The sequence below is a fragment of the Trichomonas vaginalis genome, chromosome III (assembly GCF_026262505.1).
Source record: "Trichomonas vaginalis G3 chromosome III, whole genome shotgun sequence".
Taxonomy (NCBI): domain Eukaryota; phylum Parabasalia; order Trichomonadida; family Trichomonadidae; genus Trichomonas; species Trichomonas vaginalis.
In genome coordinates, this window is record NC_067205.1 from 27,440,070 (window position 1) to 27,461,713 (window position 21,644).

Sequence of the window (21,644 nt, forward strand, 5' to 3'; positions counted from 1 at the left end):
TAATTCAGGAACTCTCTTTCATTAATTTGAGAATTGTATATATTAAACAGTCTTGTGAATAACAATTCGGATTGGTTGATTCTTTTTTTCATAATATGTGCCAAGAAAGAGAATTCAGATACTAACTATTGCAAAAATATACAAACCTTGAATAATTTCCTATTATTGTAGAGAAGAAATAAATTTATGAAAATTATTGTAAACTAAACTTTTTAAATCAGTTCAATGAAATGGATACTGACTATCTGTATGGCATCTTACTGTAAGCGTTCAAGCTGGACTGTGAAGTGGCGCATGATTTCAGCTTCCCATGTGATCTTGACACCGCGTGTGATCTTCTCACGGCGGTCGAAGACGTTCTTGAGAGCGACAGCGACGACATTCATGTGGTTGTCTGTGTAAACACGACGTGGGATAGCGAGTCTGAGGAGATCAAGGCCACCGAAGCGGTTCTCGCGTGTAACTGGATCTCTGTCAGCAAGGATGTAGCCGATTTCGACACCACGGATACCAGCTTCGAGGTAAAGTTCGACTGTAAGTGTCTGAGCTGGGAATTCTTCAGCTGGAACGTGTGTGAGGATCTTTCTTGCATCAAGGAAGATAGCGTGGCCACCAGCTGGGCGTTGGTATGGGATGCCGTATTCATCTAATCTCTTAGCGAGATATTCGACTTGTTTGATACGTGTTTCGAGCATTTCGAACTCTGTGTTCTCCTCGAGACCAGCGGCAAGAGCGCTCATATCACGGCCGGCCATACCACCATATGTGAGGTAGCCTTCGTACATGATGCAGTAGCTCTTAGCGCCTTCGTACCATTCCTTCAGGCGTGTAGCGATGAAGCCACCGATGTTGACGAGGCCGTCCTTCTTGGCACTCATTGTCATGCCATCGGCATACTTGAACATCTCAAGGCAGATCTCCTTGATTGTCTTGTTAGCGTAGCCCTCTTCACGGACCTTGATGAAGTAGGCGTTCTCAGCAAAGCGAGCGGAGTCGAAGAGAACTGGCTTCTTATATTTGTCAGCTAATTCACGAACTTCACGGAGGTTAGCCATGGAAACTGGTTGGCCACCAGCTGTGTTGTTTGTGATTGTGATGATGATGAATGGGATCTTGTCCTTGTTCTCTTCAAGAGCCTTTTCGAGTTTCTTGATGTCGACGTTGCCCTTGAATGGATACTCAGCTTGTGTATCCTTGGCGATGTCAACTGTGCAATCTAAGGCTGTGGCATGGCGACTTTCGATGTGGCCCTTTGTTGTATCGAAATGAGAGTTGCCTGGAACGATATCGCCTTGCTTGACAAGGTATGAGAAGAGAACGTTCTCAGCAGCACGGCCTTGGTGTGTTGGGAGAATGTAATCAAAGCCAGTGATCTTTGTGATGGTTTCCTTCAATTTAAGGAAAGATGAAGCACCAGCATAGCTCTCATCACCCATCATAAGAGCAGACCATTGGCGATCACTCATAGCACCTGTGCCAGAGTCTGTAAGTAAGTCGATGTAGACTTTGTCGGCTGTGAGCTGGAAGACATTGTAGTGAGCTTCCTTGAGCCATTGCTCGCGTTGTTCACGTGTGCTCTTATGGATTGGTTCGACCATCTTGATTTTCCATGATTCGGCAAATGGTAACTCCATTTTTTAAAGTGTGAAAAGTGAACTGAGACGGAGATAACTAGAAAATTGAATGACAATAGAAATGACATTTTTATCGCATAATTTTAATTATTCTTATATATGCATGGAAACTATTTCAATTCGTTTAAAACAATTCTGAAAAACGATGAAAAAGTATTCAATAATTGAATGATGATTATCTTTCAAATAGTTATAGTTGATATCGACAATAAAATTATTAAATAGATTATCAACAATAAAGCTTTGAATTTTTGTAAAGTGATAAAGTCCGATCAGTTTTTTAAATGATTGGTTGGGATTATATGATAATACATTAACTTCGTGGCTAATTGAATTTCTAAAATTCAACGACTTCTCAAATTTTTGAAATTTTTTTTGGAATGCCAACAATAATCGAATATTCAAACAAAATTGCTGATTCCAATGAATTGACTTATCTTCTAATATACAGGATCATGTGATAGAAAGAGGCATGCGATTATCGTACGAATGAAAATCGTGTTTGTAAATGTGTAATAAATACTGTTGAATGACTATCCTATACATTATCTGATAGCAATATGTTTACGTTTATGAGTCAAATCTAATAAATGATCGTGTGACAGAACCAAAAAATCACAATTTGGTCTTAATATGATCTAATTCCATTTTTTATAGTAATTAAATGAATTAGTTTTAAGAAATAATACGTTCGGCGTGTCAGCGCATTGATTTGATAGTACACGCTTAGATATTGAAATCACAGCTTAAGATATTCATTATTAAATACTTAGATCTTTTTAACATTGACTAGAAATGTTAATAGCTTTCTCCATTCATTAATCGTTCTTGAATTAATTCATTACACGCTAGATTCGTTCTTTAATAAATTTTTTCCTATATTTTGATATTTACATCTTTAGTGTAGTATAATCTAATGAATTTTATAGCAAAATTATTATCTTTGTTATTCAAATTTTCCAATGTACTGGAAAAATAGCAGAATATAGAATTTATCAAGAGATAATTTTATATTTATGAATAGAAGGAACAAGAAGATAGAACGATGACAGGAATTTGATAAAGCATTCATCATCATATTCATTCATTTTATGAAAAGAAAAATAAGAGATGTTGGGAGCATCAAATATGCGGAGTCAGAAACAGCTTGTTCTTTAGAAAGATTATATATTTAGCCAATGATGAGTTGAAATAGTCTTTTGTTAAAAAAAGCATAAAATACATTAATGTTTATTTCTTTTTCTTTTTGTTGATCTGACGAAGTTTTCCATTTTCATTGAACAGTTCTATTTCAACTTGGAAAGATTTAGGTCTCATTTGATTTCTTCTATCTTCTTCAAGTCTTCTTCTTATGTTATCTATTTCTCTTCTGTTCTTTTCTCTATATCTATCAGACGTCCTCTCATCTATCTCAGAAATATATTTAGTTGCATCATCCAAATTCGAAACACTCGAAAGGAAATTTGTGCTTTGATACAAAGGAGAATCCAAAGCCATGATTTTCCTTCCTTGTTGATAAGGAATTTCAATCGAAACAGGATGAACATTTTCATCTTCTTTACTTTTATCAGATTCATTCAATGACTGAGAATAAGAAGAAGAACTCATGAAGAGATAAGGCAAATCTGGAGCTTGTTGTATTTTTATCCATGTCGAAATATTTTCAATATTCCAATATTTTGCAGTTCCTAATCTTCCAACGAAACATTCTTTTTCTGTGTGGTAAACGACAATTTCATTGTCATAACCACTGCTAACAACAACATCGAAATCTTCTGATATATCAAGCCATTTCACTGTATCTTCATGTGGTCTGAAAATTTTGCCAACAAAAGTGAAGTCATTTAAATTTACAATTCTCAAAAATCCAAGACCATTTCCAACGAAGAAAACAGATTTCGTTATATCTACAAACAAGGAAGAGATCTGTATCTGTCTGTTCATTCCAAATGCATTAATTATCTTCAAAGGAGTCTTCATTTTTATCGACATTACATTGACATTTCCATTCATGTCTCCAACCAAAAAATTAACTTTGCTGCTTGGAATATCGCAAGCAATTGTTGGTTCTGCATCTAAAATGAATGGTATATATGATGTCTGTGATTGCCAGAGATATAATTCGAAGCCTTCTCCTATAGTCAGTGGATAAAAACTCTTCAAAATTATCAAAGAAGAAATGTTTTCGCTGTGACCTGTGTAGATATGTTTTGGACGCATTTTGTTGCCTGGAAGTTCATCAAAATCATAGATCTTTGTACCTGAAGATACAAAAAATGTTCCAGAAAATCCAACTTTCGAAAAACATAAACTTGAAATTTTTCCTTCGAAATTTGAACTTGGAATTGTGTTTAAAAGGGATCCTGATGTTGCAGCAACAATTCTAACACAATTACTGTTATCTGTAACAGCAATTCTCTTTCTTAAACTGTCAAATGATGCCAAAGTAAGTTTTGATACATCTTTAATTTGGAAATCACAAACTTTCTTTCCATTTTCAAGCGACCAAGTGGAAATATGTCCTGTACTATCAATACTGATGATTGTAGAGCCATCAGCGCTGACACTTGATCCAATAATTACTCCTTTATGTGGTTTTCGACCGTATGAGTTCTCTGTTCTTATCGCCCACTTAGAAACATATCCTCCAAACATGAATAGACTGTTTTCGAGGACAAATAATTGGCTTGGAGCGATGTTTTGGTGCTGATCTTTAACTAACCATGAATCTATCAGTTTAAAGTGGGGCAATGAATATGCAGAAGCCATGTTGTTGTCTGATACAGTGATAACAAAGCTTGTTGTTGATGTAACTACTGCTAAAGCCGAAATTGTTGCCATTGGAGTTTCAACTATATGGTATTGCTTCGTAAAAGTCTGCCAACTTCCGAAATGATGTTTTGTAGTAGTGAAAACAATCTCATTTGTCAGCTTATCATAGAATAAATTCGTTAAATGAGTGTCAGGAACTTTAAAAGTAAGGGTAACAGCTATTGTTTTGTATTTCTGGTCGTAGTTCCACATGCATATAACACCATCGAAGCTACAGGAGACCATAAAATCTATTTCTTGTATATAAATTATTCGACTTATTGAACTTTCATGGACTTTTTGCTTGCAGATGCGGATAGACTTAAACTGTACATCAAATACTTCAACATAACCATTCTCATCACCTGCAAAAAGGAAGTGGAGATTACCATATGAGCTGATTGCTGTTGTTTTGTTGTAAAGAGGGAATCCATGCTCGGTAATCGTTTTTAATGTGTCCACTGTTTCCACTTCCTTCATCTTAATCATTTTTTTGAGTCGATCGTCGCTGAGATACTTTCTTTAATTTTTTGTAGAGATTTCGGATCAAAAAAGATAATATTTCTATTAGATAATGATATTGCAAGACGCTGGCTTGGTTGGATATAGCATACATCGGTGAAAGTTCCTTCAGAATCGTTTGGTAATTCGTAAACTTGTTGACAATTCTTTGGATTCCATAAGGACATGAATTTTTCTGTAAGAGATACAAGTAGATCCATTGATGAAATGTATAATGCTCGTATGATTTTTGGACATCTGATGAATTGTGATGAATATGAAAGTGGTGGGGCAACAAAATCAATTGATATCTCTTTGCCTACTTTAAAAGAATTCGAATTTTGATTTTGAGTCATAAGATAATCTAATAATTGATTCCATGTGATTCTTGAGTCGATTGATGTATTAATTTGATCAAATATTTGTTCCATTTCTTGGGAATTTTGAGGTACATCAGCAACTAAGTTATTTAAACGTGAGTTAATGAACTGATCTTTTGTAATTCTTCCAGTATTGCTTTTATCAACATCATGAAACGCTGCTTTGAGTTTTGATACCCAATCATCGTTTGAAGGTGATTTGTTTGTATTGGCTTCTAGTTCTTGAGAAACAGATGTTGGAAATTCTCGAATCATAAATAAAATTGAAAGTTTTTAATTAATTTTTTAAAGCGTTTATATGACATAGAGTTCATACTTAAAATTTGATACTAATCAGGAAATAATAAACGCATATACTTATTGATACATTAATGATGACGTACTTAATACAAAAATCTGTTGTTATTGAAAAGAATACGGAAATAATTAAAAACGCATAAGAAGAAAGGTTTCGGAATTTAGATTCAAGATAGCTCCAATTCAATCTTGCAGATTAACTTTTATTTCGTAGACTAGATGTACAGAAGACGTTTATGTAGATGCAGAAAACTTGGCATACGAGATTTTTAAGTTAGATTTGAAACACCAAAATTTTATGATATCTGGTCGATTCTGTACGCCTGATTTGATCAATACATCTGCTGGATTCATTCATGGAGGTTCCGGATGGATAGTGAATAGATTTACAGCTCGTTTTTGGTTTGAGAAAAAGGTAAAAACTAGGGTTGGTGTCACGAGGCGTCACGACGTAAAGTTCAAAAAATTAAGAAGTTTACATTTATTTTTTGAGAAGTTTACGATGTCACGAGAGAAAATTTGAGAGGACTCGCGCCACGAAAAGTGTCAAAATAGGGAATTTTCATATGCACAGCCATATATTTCATATAGCTCAACAAATGTGTAATGCTCATTGGATATTTATTAACTTAAACGGCTTTTAGGATGTTGAATTGATGGGTATTCCTATATATAACATTTAGACTTTCTTTCCACACAAAAATTACCATTGATATTTGCTCCATGTGAAATAAGAAGTTCGGCTGTTTCTTTACTATGATTCCTTTTTGCAAAATGAAGAGCGGTTTCTCCATCTTTATCTTTTTCATTGAGGTTTGCACCATGTGAAATAAGAAGTTCGGCTATTTCTTTTTTATTATATTGTGCTGCAATATGAAGAGCGGTTTTTTCATAATAATCTTTTTCATTGACATTTGCACCATGTGAAATAAGAAGTTCGGCTATTTCTTTTTTATTATATTGTGCTGCAATATGAAGAGCGGTTTTTTCATAATAATCTTTTTCATTGACATTTGCACCATGTGAAATAAGAAGTTTGACTATTTCCTTATAACTATTCCTTGTTGCAATATGTAGAGCGGTTTCTCCATATTTATCTTTTTCATTGATATTTATACCATGTGAAATAAGAAATTCGGCTGCTTCTTTACTATTATGCAATGCTGCAATATGAAGAGCTGTTTTTCCATCCAAAAGTTTTTTATTAATATCTGCAACTAATGAAAGGAAATATTCACAAAGGGATGGAATATTAAACAACGGTGAAAAAATCAAGCAGCTGATTAAAAGATTAGTTTGATCGTAAAAAACTAAAAATGAATCAAGATTATTATATTTTTCGCAAGCAGATAAGTCGATACTTATGATGTACTCATTCACTAAGAATGTTACACAATCAATGTTATGTGAAATAATTGCATATTCCATGCATTCTTTATCTGGTTCTTGATGTTTCAAACATTCACTCATTATCTCTTGATTTCTTCCCAAAAATGAAAATTTTAGACACATTTTTGTTATTTCTGATTTAAATTTAGTTCTTAAGAACTTGAAACAATCAACTGCTCTATAGTAACAACATAATTCAAGTAATGAATATCCATCGTAATAATATGGATATAAGTTGCTTTTAAGTTTTTGATTTTCATCAAATTCTTCTCTTTCAGTGAATGAAATGAATACTTCTAAGTCATTATTCATAATTACTCTGTAAATTGTATTTTCTTTAAGAATGTCTAGATTTTCTGATTTAATTTTGTCGAAATCAGCAGACTTGTCTAATTGTATGCCATACTCTTTGTAAAACAAAAAGTTTGAAACAAGTTCAACATTGCGGACCTCTTTTATTTGATAATCATCTGAAATGAGTTTGGCAAGAGATAAATATGATTTTGTATAGCGATTATTATACGGAATGATATTCAAAATATCTTTTATTATAATTTGGGGAGGACGATTCTTTGAGTCAATCAAATTTGTTTTGATCATTTTGTAAATTGAGTTTAAATCTTCTTCTTTTCCAGTTTTCAGCTGATACAACGCATCGTATGAATTAATGTGGTATTTGTATATACTTCGCAATTTACTGTATTTGTTCAGATTACTGTCATGATCAGACATTAAAAAAATTTAAAAAGTAAAGTCTGCCTTTGATTGAAAAGAAACAAAATTGATATTTCTGGACTTTTGAGTTAAGACACTGAAACAATTCTATGAGTTAATAGAAAAAGATTTTTTTATTCTGAAAAAATTGAATAGAGCATGAGACAAGAAAAACAAAATTAAGCATCAAATTCTTGTGATACGATTATTTTTGATTCAAATGCTGTTCGGCATTAAAAGCAAAAATAACCATAACCATTTTTGGGTCGCTTCGCCCCTGACAAAACATCGGAAAAGTGTAAATATTAGAAAGAGATTGATTAAAATGCGGTACACTATTTCCAAATCATTTCCTGCTGGATGTTTCCATCATTTGTATGGTCACATTGTGATGAAATTACAAATCTGAATTTCTAGTAACAAGGCTCAAAATCCTTCCAAATCAAAAATTTTATTTTGGATTTTTTTCCAAATTTCCTAACACTATATATATATCATCTATCGGCGCGAAGCACAGCTTCGCGCCGATAGATGAATGAAAAAAGTTTAATTGGTTGTTACTGAAATTCGCAACGACACATATGTTATGCACGAAAGTATAATCAAACTCAATGGATATAACATCATTAAGTATAGTGACACATATTGGCTCAAGATTTTTCATCAAAATTCTCGTGTTTGTTTTTTCAAGGACAAAAGTGAAGCAAACTACTCAATAAATAAAAATTGTTTTTCAATTCTCCGTGAAATTGACTCTAGATTTCAAATCGATAACAAATATTCTTTATTGATGGAGTATCCACAACTTTACAAGTATATAAGATGGACACAGACATCTGATTTCTCTTATGTTGCAAACGAATCTCAAAACTATGAAAAAATTTCTAATAATCCAGGAGCCTGGAGTAGATTCAGAGGACTCCACTCATACCCTAGTTCATTTACAAAATCGTTGTATGTTGGCGATAATAGTGGAGAAAATTGGTTTTTTGCTGTTGGTGTAATTTATGATCAATTCAAAGGCGTAATGCCCGCTACTGAAAATGAAATTTGGCTTCAGTTTGTTGATTTGTGGCTAGAAATTGATGATTTTGAAAAAATGAAACTGCTTCCTCCGATTTTCAAAGGATGCACAAGTAACTGCCGAACAAACTTCCTATTTTCGTTTTCATATTATACAGTTTTCATCTTGATTTATGAAAAGTAAAAATTAACTATATTATTAAAATATTCTTGTCATCACACATGTTTTTGGCTAATAATCATGCTAACTGTTTCAAATGGATTGATATCAACTGATCTAATAATCAGCCAAAAGCATCACAATTTTGCAATTTAAATACATTAATGATGACGTCATTCAATCAAAAATCTGAAATTTTTGAATGAACTTCGGAAAAAAATTAAAACAATTTTCTTTTTTCTCATTTGGGAAGGACTATTTAAGTGAGTAGAATAGAAATACGGAATCAAACATATGTAATGCATGGGGATATCATTAAGCATCTTGGATATAATGTAACAAGATATGTTGACAAGTATTGGCTTAAGATTTTTCACCAAAATTCGCGTGTTTGCTTTTTTGCAAACAAATTTGAAGCTAATTACTCTATTAGCAATGACTGCTATTCTATTTTGCGTGAAATTGACTCACGTTTTAAAATTAATGGCAAATATTCATTATTGCTTGAATATCCACAAAATATGCACTACATCCGATGGACCCAAACATCTGATTTCACATATGTGTCAAGTCAATTCAAAGACTTTCAGCCAAATTCAAAAAGTTTTGGAATCTGGAGTAGATTTAAAGGATTACACTCAAGACCTGTTAGTTATCAAAGTTCGTTATATCTTGGTGATTCAGATAGCACACATTGGTTCTATGCCATAGGCACTATCTCAAACGCGTTGAAAGATATAATGCCTAGTAACGAGAACGAAATGTGGATTCAGTTTGTAGATTTGTGGTTGGAGATTGATAATTTTGAAAAGATAAAGTTGCTTCCAAAAATATTTAAAGAAAATGCAAGTCAAAGTCGAATTAACTCCATATTTTCATTCACATACTATTATATTTTGATATTATTTTATGATCGGTAAAACATCACTATTTATAATCTATTCTTTGAAAAGATTTAAATAACATTTTCATTTTTGTTTTAAGCATGCTCAAAGAATCATTCTATAACATCAATGATCTTGTGTGGTATTCTTTATGCATTGAAATGAAATTTATAATGAATTCCGAGAATAATTTTCTTTCAAAGCTTTCAATAGATTTACAAATCAGGAGATAGCATTACATAGCAGTTAACATAGATTTAAATTCCATAAAATAAGTTCATTTTTGAATTTATCAGAAAAATTCAAAATGGTATTTTGATTTTCTCTCACTCTCGAACGAAAATAACTTAATTGTGTCCAAATTTAATTAGAAATGATACATATGTTATGCATGAAAGCATCATTAAACTCAATGGATATGATTTCATAAAATATGCAGATAAATACTGGCTCAAGATTTTCCATCAAAATTCACGTGTTTGTTATTTCAAAAGTCAGTTTGAAGCCAATTATTCCCTTAACAGGAACTGTTTTTCAATTCTTCATGAAATTGATTCACGATTTAAAGTTAATGGAAATTACTCTTTACTTTTGGAATATCCTCAAATTATGCACTATATTCAGTGGACCCAAACGTCTGATTTCTCTTATGTCGCTAACGAATCCCAAAATTATGATCTAGTTTCTAAAAGTCCCGGATCATGGCAAAGATTTAAAGGGTTACATTCATATCCTATGCCATTTAACAAATCGTTATATATTGGCGAGACACATGGTGTCTTTTGGTGCTATGCCATTGGAACAGTTCGTATTGATTATGAAGGTGTAATGCCTGTAAATGAAAATGAAATTTGGATTCAATATGTTGATCTCTGTTTAGAAATCGATGATTTTGAAAAATGAAGCATCTTCCTCCAATTTTCAATGAATGCACATGTAACTGTAGAACAAACTTTATATTTTCATTTACATATTATTCTCTTTTTAATGTAATCAAAGATAAGTAAGACACAACTGTTTTATTAGACAAACGCATATTGCTTGATTTAGTTAAAAATACTATTGATATTGCATCTTAAGATAATATTTATTATATGCTATTCTGGAAGAAATAAAAATGTCCAACAAAATGTAATTTGCACAGTTTAAACTGTTTACTGTTTATGTAACAAACACTTTTAACAATTTGGATGATGAAATACCATTAAAATGCTTCCCATGTCTATGAGACGGTCTTGCAATACAATAGCCGCGAGATAGTATATATTTATCTCCACAACTAACACATTTATATGGAAAAGCATTATCACAAGTTTTACAATTAATTGGACAGTTCTTGCATTCGCGTGTTTCATCATTTGGAATCATCCATGATGGGCAGTTATTAAAACAGCTATTGTTTAATTTATAATAACCAGCTCTACATTGAGAACATCCGTTGATTGTACATCTTTGGCAATTTTGATCTTCACATACTTCACAATTGGTGATATTTTCATAAGTTCCATCTGGGCAAGCATCATAGCATTTATCTTTAAATAGCTTGTATTGCAATTTGCATTGTGTGCAAACATTGGAATTCTGGCATAAGTTGCAATTACGACTGCCACTTTGGCATTTAAATTCTGAGTATTGAAATGATCCAGGAGGGCATGATCTGTAACATACTCCATAGTATACCTTATAATTAGTTTGGCAACGGGTGCATGAACGAGCGTCATAACATACTTGACAATTTGAGTTGCAATTAAGACATTTTGATCCTGCTTTATAAGTTCCTGGTGGACAAAAAGTATAGCATCTTCCGTTATAGAATGAGTATTCACTTTTGCATTCATTACAAATGCTGAATGAAGTACATGAATTACATTCATTCTGGCAAAATTCACAACGATCAACTGATACATAAGTCCCTGTGGGACATATGTCTACACATGTTCCATTGTATAAATAATATCCAGATTTGCAAGATAAGCAATTATTAGATGATGAGCATGATTCACAATTAGAAAAACTGCAATCAATGCAATTTCTACCTGATTGAAATGTTCCTGGAGGACAAGAATTGTAGCATTGATTGTTATATAATTTATAATTGTTTGAGCATTCGGAGCAAGAAGAACCGGATGAGCAAGAAATACAATTCGTAGGGCATTGTGAACACTGTCTTTCAGTATTTAAATAATAACCTGAATTGCATTGTATGCATCCAGGTTTTCCACAAGATTTGCAATTTTTAGGACATTCAATACAACTTGGTCCCATTGGAGATGTCCCAGATGGGCAGCTAGAAACACATTTGCCATTATATTCATATTCCCCTACTTGACATTGCTTCATCATTTTATTGATTACATCTTGAATTTAATCTTTAAATTTAATCGAAATCATTCATTGGAGAATAACTGATTATTCAACTAAGGAATGTAACTGAATAGTTTTCTGTTAGAACTGATTAATAATATTTAGTTAATTCGATAAATATTTTTATACTATTATAATATTATAGGGATGATAAAAGGCTAAGTTATTTAACATACACTATAATGTCATGATTAAATCTAAGTATTGGCATCTAGATTGAGTGGAATTATTGTTATTTAAAAGTGTGTATATTCAATTGTTAATTTTGAATTGATTATCGTTAATCTGATTTCGGAATTATCATACATGGATTATTCGAATGTAGATAAGATATGATTACATTCTTAATCAGAAAAATAAAAGATTTCTCCGGTCGAACGATAGTTCAAAAAAAAGTATTCAATAAAACTATTGCAACTTTACTTAATAATCTTACAAACATAAAGAATTTATAATTGAATATTGCATATATCTTCATCATCATTGTCATTTCCTGATGATAGATCAACAATGCCATCATCTTTGACTCCTGTCATCCTATCATTTTCTTCGAAATCTGCATGGAAAGGATCATCAGCTGTTGAGACATTGTACAAAGGATTATCATTTGTAGTCATATTTTCTTCAGTCTTTGTGAATTGGATAGTTTCTGCTTCCATCTCCATCTGATCATTAACTTCTGTTGATGAACTTTCTTTCTCTTTCTTCTTCAAATATATGAAAATAAGGATTGCAGTTATGGTGATGATAAGAATAGCAGCAGCAATGATTGGCCATAGAATGTATTTGCCAAATTTGGTCTCTAAGAATCCAATTGCAACTGATTCGGAGGTTGCATTTTGTTCGGCCACAACTTCAATTTCGATGAGTTGTTCTATGTATGTGTATGTAACATATGGATCACCGTTTATATCTGTTGTCATTATTTGTGTTGAAGTGTTGAACATCCTGTATGTCCTCAGTCCTGTGTAATGCTCTGGGAGATAAGAGGGAACTGGGTAAGGAGGCAATGTTCTTGCCGGAACAACATTGTGTTTTATGACGTTAAATTGAAGTAAAACATCTTTTGATGAGAAATTCATGTTATCGAATGCTTGAAGGACAATTTCATGCTTTCCAACAGCTTTAGGAACATTTATTGATGAAGTGAAGTTGCTGCAGATATTTCTGTTGTTTGAATAGCATGTATGAATATCTTTGAAATTGTCAAAATCAAATCTCATTCGAACAGTGAGATCATCTTCAAGATCAGCATCATTAACTAGTAATTTCATATCAATACTATCTGTTAAATAAAATGTTTTATCCTGAATATCATCATAATTAAGAAGTCTCAACTCTGGTGAATTTGCTTTGTAATAGAAGAAACTGAAGTTAGATTCGATTGAAGATAAACCAAATTCATCTACTGCATAAATGTAAATAGTGTGTTTCATGTATGAGATATCACGTGGTTTGATTTCAATTTGCTTTCTAATTGTTTGTATTTGGTTATTTAAATCAATGAAATCAGCTAAGTTGATTTCATTGCCATCATCTATTCGATATCTTATGTTTGCTTTGCTATCATCATTAACTTCAAGATCGAGACCAATAAATGCATGCGATGAATATCTTTCAGAAGGACTATTTAATATCTTCAATGTTGGTTTTGAATTGACTGTTAAGTTGAAACTTCCAAAAACTTCAGTTTCATTTTCTTCTTTGACAATATCAATCAGAAGATTTCCAGTTCCCTTATCATCTGGAATGGTGAATTTCCATTTGAAATCTTTGTCACTCATTGAGTTATGCAATGTGTATACATCAATGTAAAATCTTGTTCCTGAATTCTCAAACTGACCTCGCAACCGGACTTTTGTCTGAGGAGGAATTGATGATCTGGTGTAATATCCGTTGATTTCAATCTGAAGAGATGGTTCTGCATATGATGGAAGAGATGTTCTAAAGGATATTCCGCTAGTACGACGAACTTTGTAGTTATGTCTTGATATTCTTGATGCAGCTGTCCAATTATCTTTGGCTTGGAATGTGACAACAAGAAGTCCATCATTCTTAGGAACTGTGAAAGTATAATTGAAGAATTGCCACTCACCTGTAGCGATTGTCTTGTATATTTCTGAATATCCTTGTCTATTTAACTGGAAATTGACAGAAATCTTATCTCCGACATCGAGATCTATGACTTTACCTTGTAAAAGAACAACATCTTGGGTTTCATATTGTTCAACAGTGTCAACACTGATAATGACCATGTCTGGTGCATTTTGGTTATAAAGAACAAAGTCATATGGTGTATCAGCTGATTCTGCTCCAAATTCATCTCTAACAAAGATATACATTTTATGCGACCCGAATTCATATGCACCTGGAGGAAGTTCGATTTGAGTTTCAATGTTTTGAGCAACACCATTACAATCAATATAGTCAGTAAGATTAATTTCTCTACCACCATCGATACAATACCAAAGCATGACTCGAGTGTTATCCCAAACTGTAACTTCAAGATCAATGAATCTGCGGTTGTAATATCGTTGATTCACTTTATTTGTAATCTTAAGTGTTGGTCTGAGATTAATAACACTATATCCTGTATTGAGTATTGCTGCTGTATTTCCATCAACATCTGACCATATTCGCAATGATTGTGGTGTAACTTCGTTTGGAACATTAATTGTGAATCTAAATGTATCTGTAACTAGATTTGCATTGGAAACAAAGTTATTAATTAATTGAGGAGTTCCGCCTGAAAGTTGATAGTAGATCTTCATCGATGTTCCTGGTCTGAAATCCCCAGCAAAACCTTCTATAGTAACTGAGTCACCAGGCATATAGGACATAGCATTGGAATTCAATAATTTAATGCATGGTTGCAGCTGAACTTTAAAGTCATGTCTAAAGTCTCTTGATGAGGCTCCTGAATCATCAACTGCATAAACAATGATAAAGAACGTGGAATTCTTTTGTGGAACTCGAACTTTAATATCAAAGTCATGTCTTGAACCATCACATTCATATTCTCCAATTATTTCAGGCTTGGTGAAGTTTATTCTATAATAAACTGTAACTTTTCCATTGTTTTGATTTGAATCTACAACACTACCACTGATTTTAATGCTTTCATAAAAGTTATAGTAATATTGCTTTTCAAACTCATTAAGTTGGAGTTCTGGAGCTACTCATGTTTGATATGTAAATATATGATCAAAAGATGTTGATTTCATTTTGAATTCATCAACAGCAAAAATGTGGATTGTGTGCCGATCATATGAAACTACACTTCTATCAATTGTGATTTGCTTTCTGTAAGAATATTCTCTCTCATAAGAATAAATGGTTTCTTTGAAACATGTTTCCTGATTGCTGTCGAATGAATAACAAAGTTTGACATTGGTATTATCTTTGATCTTGAAATCGATATTCATATGGTCATTATCATAATAGACATTTCTAAGAGGATTAATTAATTCTAATTGTGGAGGTGAATTAACTAAGAAGTTTCCAGTTGTACTGTATATTTCATTATGGTTATTTTCAATCCATAATTTGAAGTTATGAATGTTTACATCTGTACTTGGATTTAATGCGAATTTGAACTCATTGGATTTGTAATTAGTGCCAATACTGACAGTTTTAACAAATGTATTTCCACTATTATCTAATTTGTAATAAACATCAAATTGGGTGTTAATATCATAATCAACAACCATTCCAATTACTTCAATAACTTCATCGTTATTGTAGTTAACTTTAAATGGTTTGATGAACTCAATTCCAGGAAGCCTTCTTACTTCAAAATCTAATAATGTGAACTTTGATTCAATGCCATATTTATTGATTGCTTTAATTGTAACCGTATGGAATCCATTATATGGAATCATTGGAATTTTGTAACTGAAATCCATACTTTCTTCGTCTGAAAGGAGGTTTCTTGAGCTCTGCGGGAATTCATGAATAATTTCATAATCTCCGAAATTGTATTTTAATAATATTTTAACTTGGTCATCTGAATTTCTAGTTGTCACTTTACAATTTATATTAATTGTTTCGAAATATCCATATGTGTAACCTTTAAGTTTATGCCCGACAATGAGTTCGGGGGTATGGTATTCGTGCGAATAATCAAATTCTTTAACGAAAGGAACAGAATCACTTCCGAATTCATCCTTGAAGTAAACATATAATGTATGCTTTCCTTCAACCAAACTTCCTTCTGTTATTTCAATTTGTAATATTCGTTGCTCAATTTCAAAGAAACTTTGAATCAGTCCTGAAATTTTGACTTCTTTTCCTTCATCTATCCTGTAATAAACATAACCATCAGTATCATCATAGACACTAACATCGACTTCAATGAATGCATGTCCATAATAATTATCATTAAGTGTATTAGTTACATTAAGTTCGGGAGCTTGACTGACAATGATGTAGATTTCCATGTATGGGCAAAGAACATGACCTTGTTCATTTTCACCCCATAGAATTAAATAATGATCTGATTTAGATTCATGAAGTGTAATATTGTAATCAACAATACCTGAGGTCATGTTGTCATATATGTCTACATTAGATATCAAATTCTTTCCATCGCCGTCAATACTATAGCAGAATGCAACCGTGGTGTTCTCTGTGAAATCTAAAAGCATTGAGGAAAGTTGCATTGTTTCTCCTTCGCGATATGCTTTACGCATTGGTTTCAGCATTTGGACAGCAACATTCCTTTCTACATTAAATTCAAGAGCAACTTCATTCGATTTAGAATATGTTTGATCCATCGCTGCAACATATATCGTGAACAAACCATCTCCTCTTGGAACATCAATGGTATATGAGAAATCATGCCAATAACCATCTGCAATGGAATCATAAAGCTCTGTTAATTTGCTGCTACCAACTTGGAACAAAACAACAACATGATCACCAACATCTAAATCGCGAACACTTCCACTAAATGTAACTTTTTCACTGTATCTGTATGGACCTTTCTTCACGAGTGGATTAAGTATAACTTCTGGAGCATAAGTATTTCTGAATTCAAACTCTTGTGTCATAACATTAGATTCGATACCAAATTCATCAACAATGTAAATTGATATATTGTGTTTGCCGAATTCAAGATCGTTGCCATTAATTGGTATTCTTCTAATAATTGGGAAACTCGGGCTTCTGATCGGGAGCATCTCATTAATATGCTTTGGGGAATTATTATCAAATCTATCATAAATCATGCAGTTGGAATCATCTGTTATGTTGCCATCAAAATCAATGTATTTACTCATAGAGTAGTTAGTTTTGATTGGATTCCAGTGATCAAGAACTGGAGGTCTATTTGTTATTACCTTAATATTTGTTGTCTTACATGTAATTCCGCCAGCAGATGTTGCCCAAATATAAATATTGTTTCTCATAACTTCAATAGGAAGTTGAACTGTGAATGTAAAGATTGGTGTTTTATAATCATCTTGAATATGCATTGGTAATGTTGCATACTCTGTGATATCTTTGTTAATTTTACTGAAAAGTTGGACTTCTTCACCGACATCAAAATCTGCAATATATCCACTAATAGATATTGTAGTGTTTGGAAGATATTGTTCATCGAGTTCTGATGTTACAATGATTGATGGTAATTGTTTGATATTGATTGTGAACTTTTGGTCTTCGGATGATGCTCTACTATCATCACGGGCTCTAAATATCACATTGTGTTGTTTGTCTTCATTACCAAGATTGATTGAGTAGTTGAATGAGTGAACTTCATTATTCGATTCGAAATCAAAGATTAAATTCTCTTCTCCATCATCGATTTGAATGAAAACATGTGTATTATCTTCTGCATCCATATCTTGAACTGTTCCTACAAAAGAAACATTTTCGAAATAACCATACGTATCTCGTTGTTCCTGAAGTTTGACAGTTAATTTAGGAACGTATCTATCTGCAAAATTAAAGCTTCTTGTGATTTTATCAGATTCAACATCATACCAATCCCGAAGCCAAACTGTGATTTGATGGTTTCCGATAGACATTTCTTCCGGAATTGGGATTTGCAAATTGACTGTTGTATTCTTCCCATTACATGTAATATAATTACTTAAATGAGATTGTGGCAATGAGTCAAATTGGTAATAAATATATGTTGATGAATCATCAAAGATGATTGAGTTGAAATCAATGAATCCATTCCTTGAATATGTCTCTTGAATTTCATTCCATAAAATGATTTTAGGACCAACATTTATCTTTACCAATTGTCTCGATACACTACTCTTGAGTCCATTGCTGTTCTCTGCCCAGAATGTAATTGTGTGCGAACCAACTTTTGTTGGGAGGTTCATTTGGAAGCTGAAATCCTCTGTCCTGTAATTCTCATCAATACGAAGTAATGATGTTGCATACTGCGATTTTTCATAATTTATGCTGTAAAGAACTTGAACTTCTTGCCCAATTTCATAATCACCAACAAAGCCAGTTATTGTTATTTGCTCGCCACCTTCGTATGATTTCTCTAATTTGCTAGTGATAACTGTGATTGGAGATTTCTTGATCCTTATATTGAAAACTTGATCATTCGATTGAGAATCTGTATTATCTTTCACAGAGAATAAAAACGTGCAAACACCATTTATATTGGGAATTGGAAAATCATATACGAAGGATTGATTTCCATCATTTGATTGGCAATTGAATATCTCTGTACTTGAACTTCCATTGACTTTGACATAGAGAGTTAATCTGTTATCTTGATCTTGATCAAAGATACTGCAGTTGAATTGAACTGTTTCATAAAATCCATATTCTCTGTCTTGCCCAAGTATCTTTACATATAACTCTGGAGCGTGTTTATCGTTATATGTAAATGTGAAATTAACTTCATTTGATTTAACATCATATTGATCAACAAGATATATTATAAGTTTATGTTGACCTCCTCTAAGGCTAACTTTAGGAAGAGGAACTTGTTGATGAATAATTTGTTCACTACCTGTGCATTGAATCCACTCGTTTAAAGGCCGCCTCAACAAAGTGACTTCACTTGAAATTCAAATATCGTATTTAAGAGTTCTAATATAAAACACTACTACTAATAATAATAATCACATTAATAAAAATGAGATATAATGAAATTTGTTGAAATCTTTTTATCTTGAGTTTTATAATAAGCATCATAAGAGTAACAGTATAAGATACTTACAAAAATATTTATATTGGCAACAATAAATATATCATATGTGAAAATTTGTTGAAATCTTTTTATCTTGAGTTTTATAATAAGCATCATAAGAGTAACAGTATAAGATACTTACAAAAATATTTATATTGGCAACAATAAATATATCATATGTGAAAATCAATTATCTATTATTTCTTTATCCCCATTAAGATGCATTAATAATAGTCATACTGAATATACATGAATAGTATATTACAAACATCATAGAATTATCGCATTAAATCATAATTTTTTTGCAATCAGAATCTCTTGGATTTGTAAAATTTAAAATAATATAACAAATATATTGTGTATACATTATGTAATGTTATAGTAAAGTTAAAAGTTGTAAAAAATAAAATTGTTTAAATTATTAAATTATTCTTGAAAACCATGAATTTGAGGTAATGGAAACGGTTCCCTCTTTTCTTGAGGCATTCCAGCAATTACATACTTTGGAATTTCTGAAGAATTTTGTGATTCATTTGAAATTATTTCTTCATCTTGTCCATTTCCGTAATCTCCTTTTCCTTTTACAATCAATTTTCTTGCCTTTCGTCTTTCTGAGCGCGCAGATCGATATTCTTCTGTCTTTTCTCGTTCCGAGCGCAACTTTTTTTCTTTGTGCTCTTCAATAAGAGAATCCCGAAGGATAGGATGAATTGGCTTAATTCCTGATAAATTACGTAGTTCAAGTAATCCTTGATATCCTTCATTGTGGTAAATTGTAGCAATATCTGTTCTGCCTTCATATGAACTGAGATAATTTGTATGTTTTGGATTAAAACGGCATGATCGAGCATTATATGACTCATTTATATGAGTTGCATAATCCGGATTAACAATTTGAAAAACTGATCCGGAATCTTTTAAAAATTCGAGTAGATGATTTCTTGCATTTTCGTTTTCAAGTCCAGCTGTCCATATAAAATGTTCTTTTTCTTCATCTTTTGTGGAATGTAAACAATATTCTGGTGAATGATTTCCAATTAGATGATCTACAGCGTGGAGCCAATAAAATAGCTTCTGTTCTTTGGAAATATGCTTATTCAATAAAGTATTAAAGAATATTTTGAGTCTGTTTTTGATACCATGAAAAATTTTTGAGTCGACGATAGGCATGTCACTTTTTGCATACTCATTAGAAGTAAGACGTTTCCAGCACAATTCGAATTTCTTTTTGCAATGGAAGCCATCTTGATATTCAACAGCATCAGGAAAATGCTTATGAACAATATTACGGGATTTATTATCCCTATCATGGCAAAAAAAGTCAATAATACCTTTTCCCACCGTATCTTCCAAAATTTGAAGAGCCTGATCAGCGGCAACAGATTCCATTTGGCATGAGGCACCAGTATAATTTCCAGCTTTACCTTTACGAGATCTAACGATTACGAATTTTGCCACAATGTCACCTTTAGGACCCATTGCTACAAACTCACACTCGTCTGCATTTCTAACATGCGAGAAATGAGCATCGATGGTGATAACAGTTCCAGGCTCAAGTTGCAATGCATGATTTTTTACACTTTTTTCAGCTAATTCCTTCGCTTTCTCGAGAATCACCTTTTGAATCTTGTAAAAGTATTGTGAAGATGGTACATCTATACCAGCCTCTCTTAATAAGTTACTTGCTTCTTTATATGCTTTACCGCAAATCAAAGTGGCAAATGTAAATGATTTGCCATCTAATTTAATTAGATCACCGAATCCTTCATATTGGACGCGAATAATCTCAGAATTTGTGGCGTCATGTACCTCCTGTGATGTCATTTGTCAGTTTTTTGTTTCTTCACTTCTGAATACGACACCTTGAATTATGGGTTTATTTCTAATAATTTACAATTTACTAACAGTATTCTTTTTGGGGATACTGACATTCAACGTAAAAACGAGAATGTTTCGAAATAATAAAAATTTAATATAATATTAAGTCATTTTTAAATATTTCTGTCTCAACCCTGAATGTTTATTCCCCTAAAAAGAGATTGCCATAAGTCTATGGAAATTGACCATAAATAACTTAGAGCTATGGAATAAATTGATTTTAATGTATTTTTTTCTAGAAAATATCTTTTTTAGAGTGAAAATATAAATTGTTGGAATTTTCCTTACCATATTATTGTAATACAATATAGACAGATGCTTTATTCTACAACAAAAAAGCCAGAATCGATTTTTTGTCGAAATCTTAAATATAATAGGGTTGTTAGATTCCCGATGATAGGTGTCTTGGAAGATTTGCCTGGTGTCATCATAGTGTCTTTAAAT

General features: G+C 32.3%; 9 protein-coding genes across 9 annotated transcripts, besides 1 other annotated feature; 1 reads left to right on the plus strand and 8 right to left on the minus strand.

Annotated features, from left to right (window-relative positions):
• Positions 1–177: 177 nt before the first annotated feature.
• On the minus strand, positions 178–1,653 carry TVAGG3_0774250 (beta-eliminating lyase; the record flags this gene model as incomplete). Its single annotated transcript, XM_001330582.2, has 1 exon — positions 258–1,634. One exon carries the CDS (start codon positions 1,632–1,634, stop codon positions 258–260), a length of 1,377 nt encoding a protein of 458 aa, XP_001330618.1.
• Positions 1,654–2,864: 1,211 nt separating this feature from the next.
• Positions 2,865–4,925, minus strand: TVAGG3_0774260 (WD40 repeat domain 95 family; the record flags this gene model as incomplete). The annotated part of the gene is made up of 1 exon (XM_001330581.1): positions 2,865–4,925. The coding sequence occupies one exon, from the start codon at positions 4,923–4,925 to the stop codon at positions 2,865–2,867; it is 2,061 nt and encodes a 686-aa protein (XP_001330617.1).
• A 5-nt stretch (positions 4,926–4,930) lies between these two features.
• Positions 4,931–5,581, minus strand: TVAGG3_0774270 (EF-hand family; the record flags this gene model as incomplete). The annotated part of the gene is made up of 1 exon (XM_001330580.1): positions 4,931–5,581. The coding sequence occupies one exon, from the start codon at positions 5,579–5,581 to the stop codon at positions 4,931–4,933; it is 651 nt and encodes a 216-aa protein (XP_001330616.1).
• Positions 5,582–6,289: 708 nt separating this feature from the next.
• TVAGG3_0774280 (ankyrin repeat and SOCS box-containing protein 4 family) lies at positions 6,290–7,744 on the minus strand (the record flags this gene model as incomplete). Its single annotated transcript, XM_001314633.1, has 1 exon — positions 6,290–7,744. One exon carries the CDS (start codon positions 7,742–7,744, stop codon positions 6,290–6,292), a length of 1,455 nt encoding a protein of 484 aa, XP_001314663.1.
• A 526-nt stretch (positions 7,745–8,270) lies between these two features.
• On the plus strand, positions 8,271–8,963 carry TVAGG3_0774290 (uncharacterized protein; the record flags this gene model as incomplete). The annotated part of the gene is made up of 1 exon (XM_001314632.1): positions 8,517–8,933. The coding sequence occupies one exon, from the start codon at positions 8,517–8,519 to the stop codon at positions 8,931–8,933; it is 417 nt and encodes a 138-aa protein (XP_001314662.1).
• A 1,991-nt stretch (positions 8,964–10,954) lies between these two features.
• Positions 10,955–12,133, minus strand: TVAGG3_0774300 (serine-type endopeptidase protein; the record flags this gene model as incomplete). Its single annotated transcript, XM_001314631.1, has 1 exon — positions 10,955–12,133. One exon carries the CDS (start codon positions 12,131–12,133, stop codon positions 10,955–10,957), a length of 1,179 nt encoding a protein of 392 aa, XP_001314661.1.
• Positions 12,134–12,606: 473 nt separating this feature from the next.
• Positions 12,607–14,988, minus strand: TVAGG3_0774310 (ribonuclease H protein family; the record flags this gene model as incomplete). Its single annotated transcript, XM_001314630.1, has 1 exon — positions 12,607–14,988. One exon carries the CDS (start codon positions 14,986–14,988, stop codon positions 12,607–12,609), a length of 2,382 nt encoding a protein of 793 aa, XP_001314660.1.
• A 348-nt stretch (positions 14,989–15,336) lies between these two features.
• Positions 15,337–18,495, minus strand: TVAGG3_0774320 (ribonuclease H protein family; the record flags this gene model as incomplete). The annotated part of the gene is made up of 1 exon (XM_001314629.1): positions 15,337–18,495. The coding sequence occupies one exon, from the start codon at positions 18,493–18,495 to the stop codon at positions 15,337–15,339; it is 3,159 nt and encodes a 1,052-aa protein (XP_001314659.1).
• A 672-nt stretch (positions 18,496–19,167) lies between these two features.
• Positions 19,168–21,575: a mobile genetic element.
• TVAGG3_0774340 (zebrafish ch211-108c17.2-related family) lies at positions 19,749–21,146 on the minus strand (the record flags this gene model as incomplete). Its single annotated transcript, XM_001314628.2, has 1 exon — positions 19,749–21,146. The coding sequence occupies one exon, from the start codon at positions 21,144–21,146 to the stop codon at positions 19,749–19,751; it is 1,398 nt and encodes a 465-aa protein (XP_001314658.1).
• Positions 21,576–21,644: the final 69 nt, after the last annotated feature.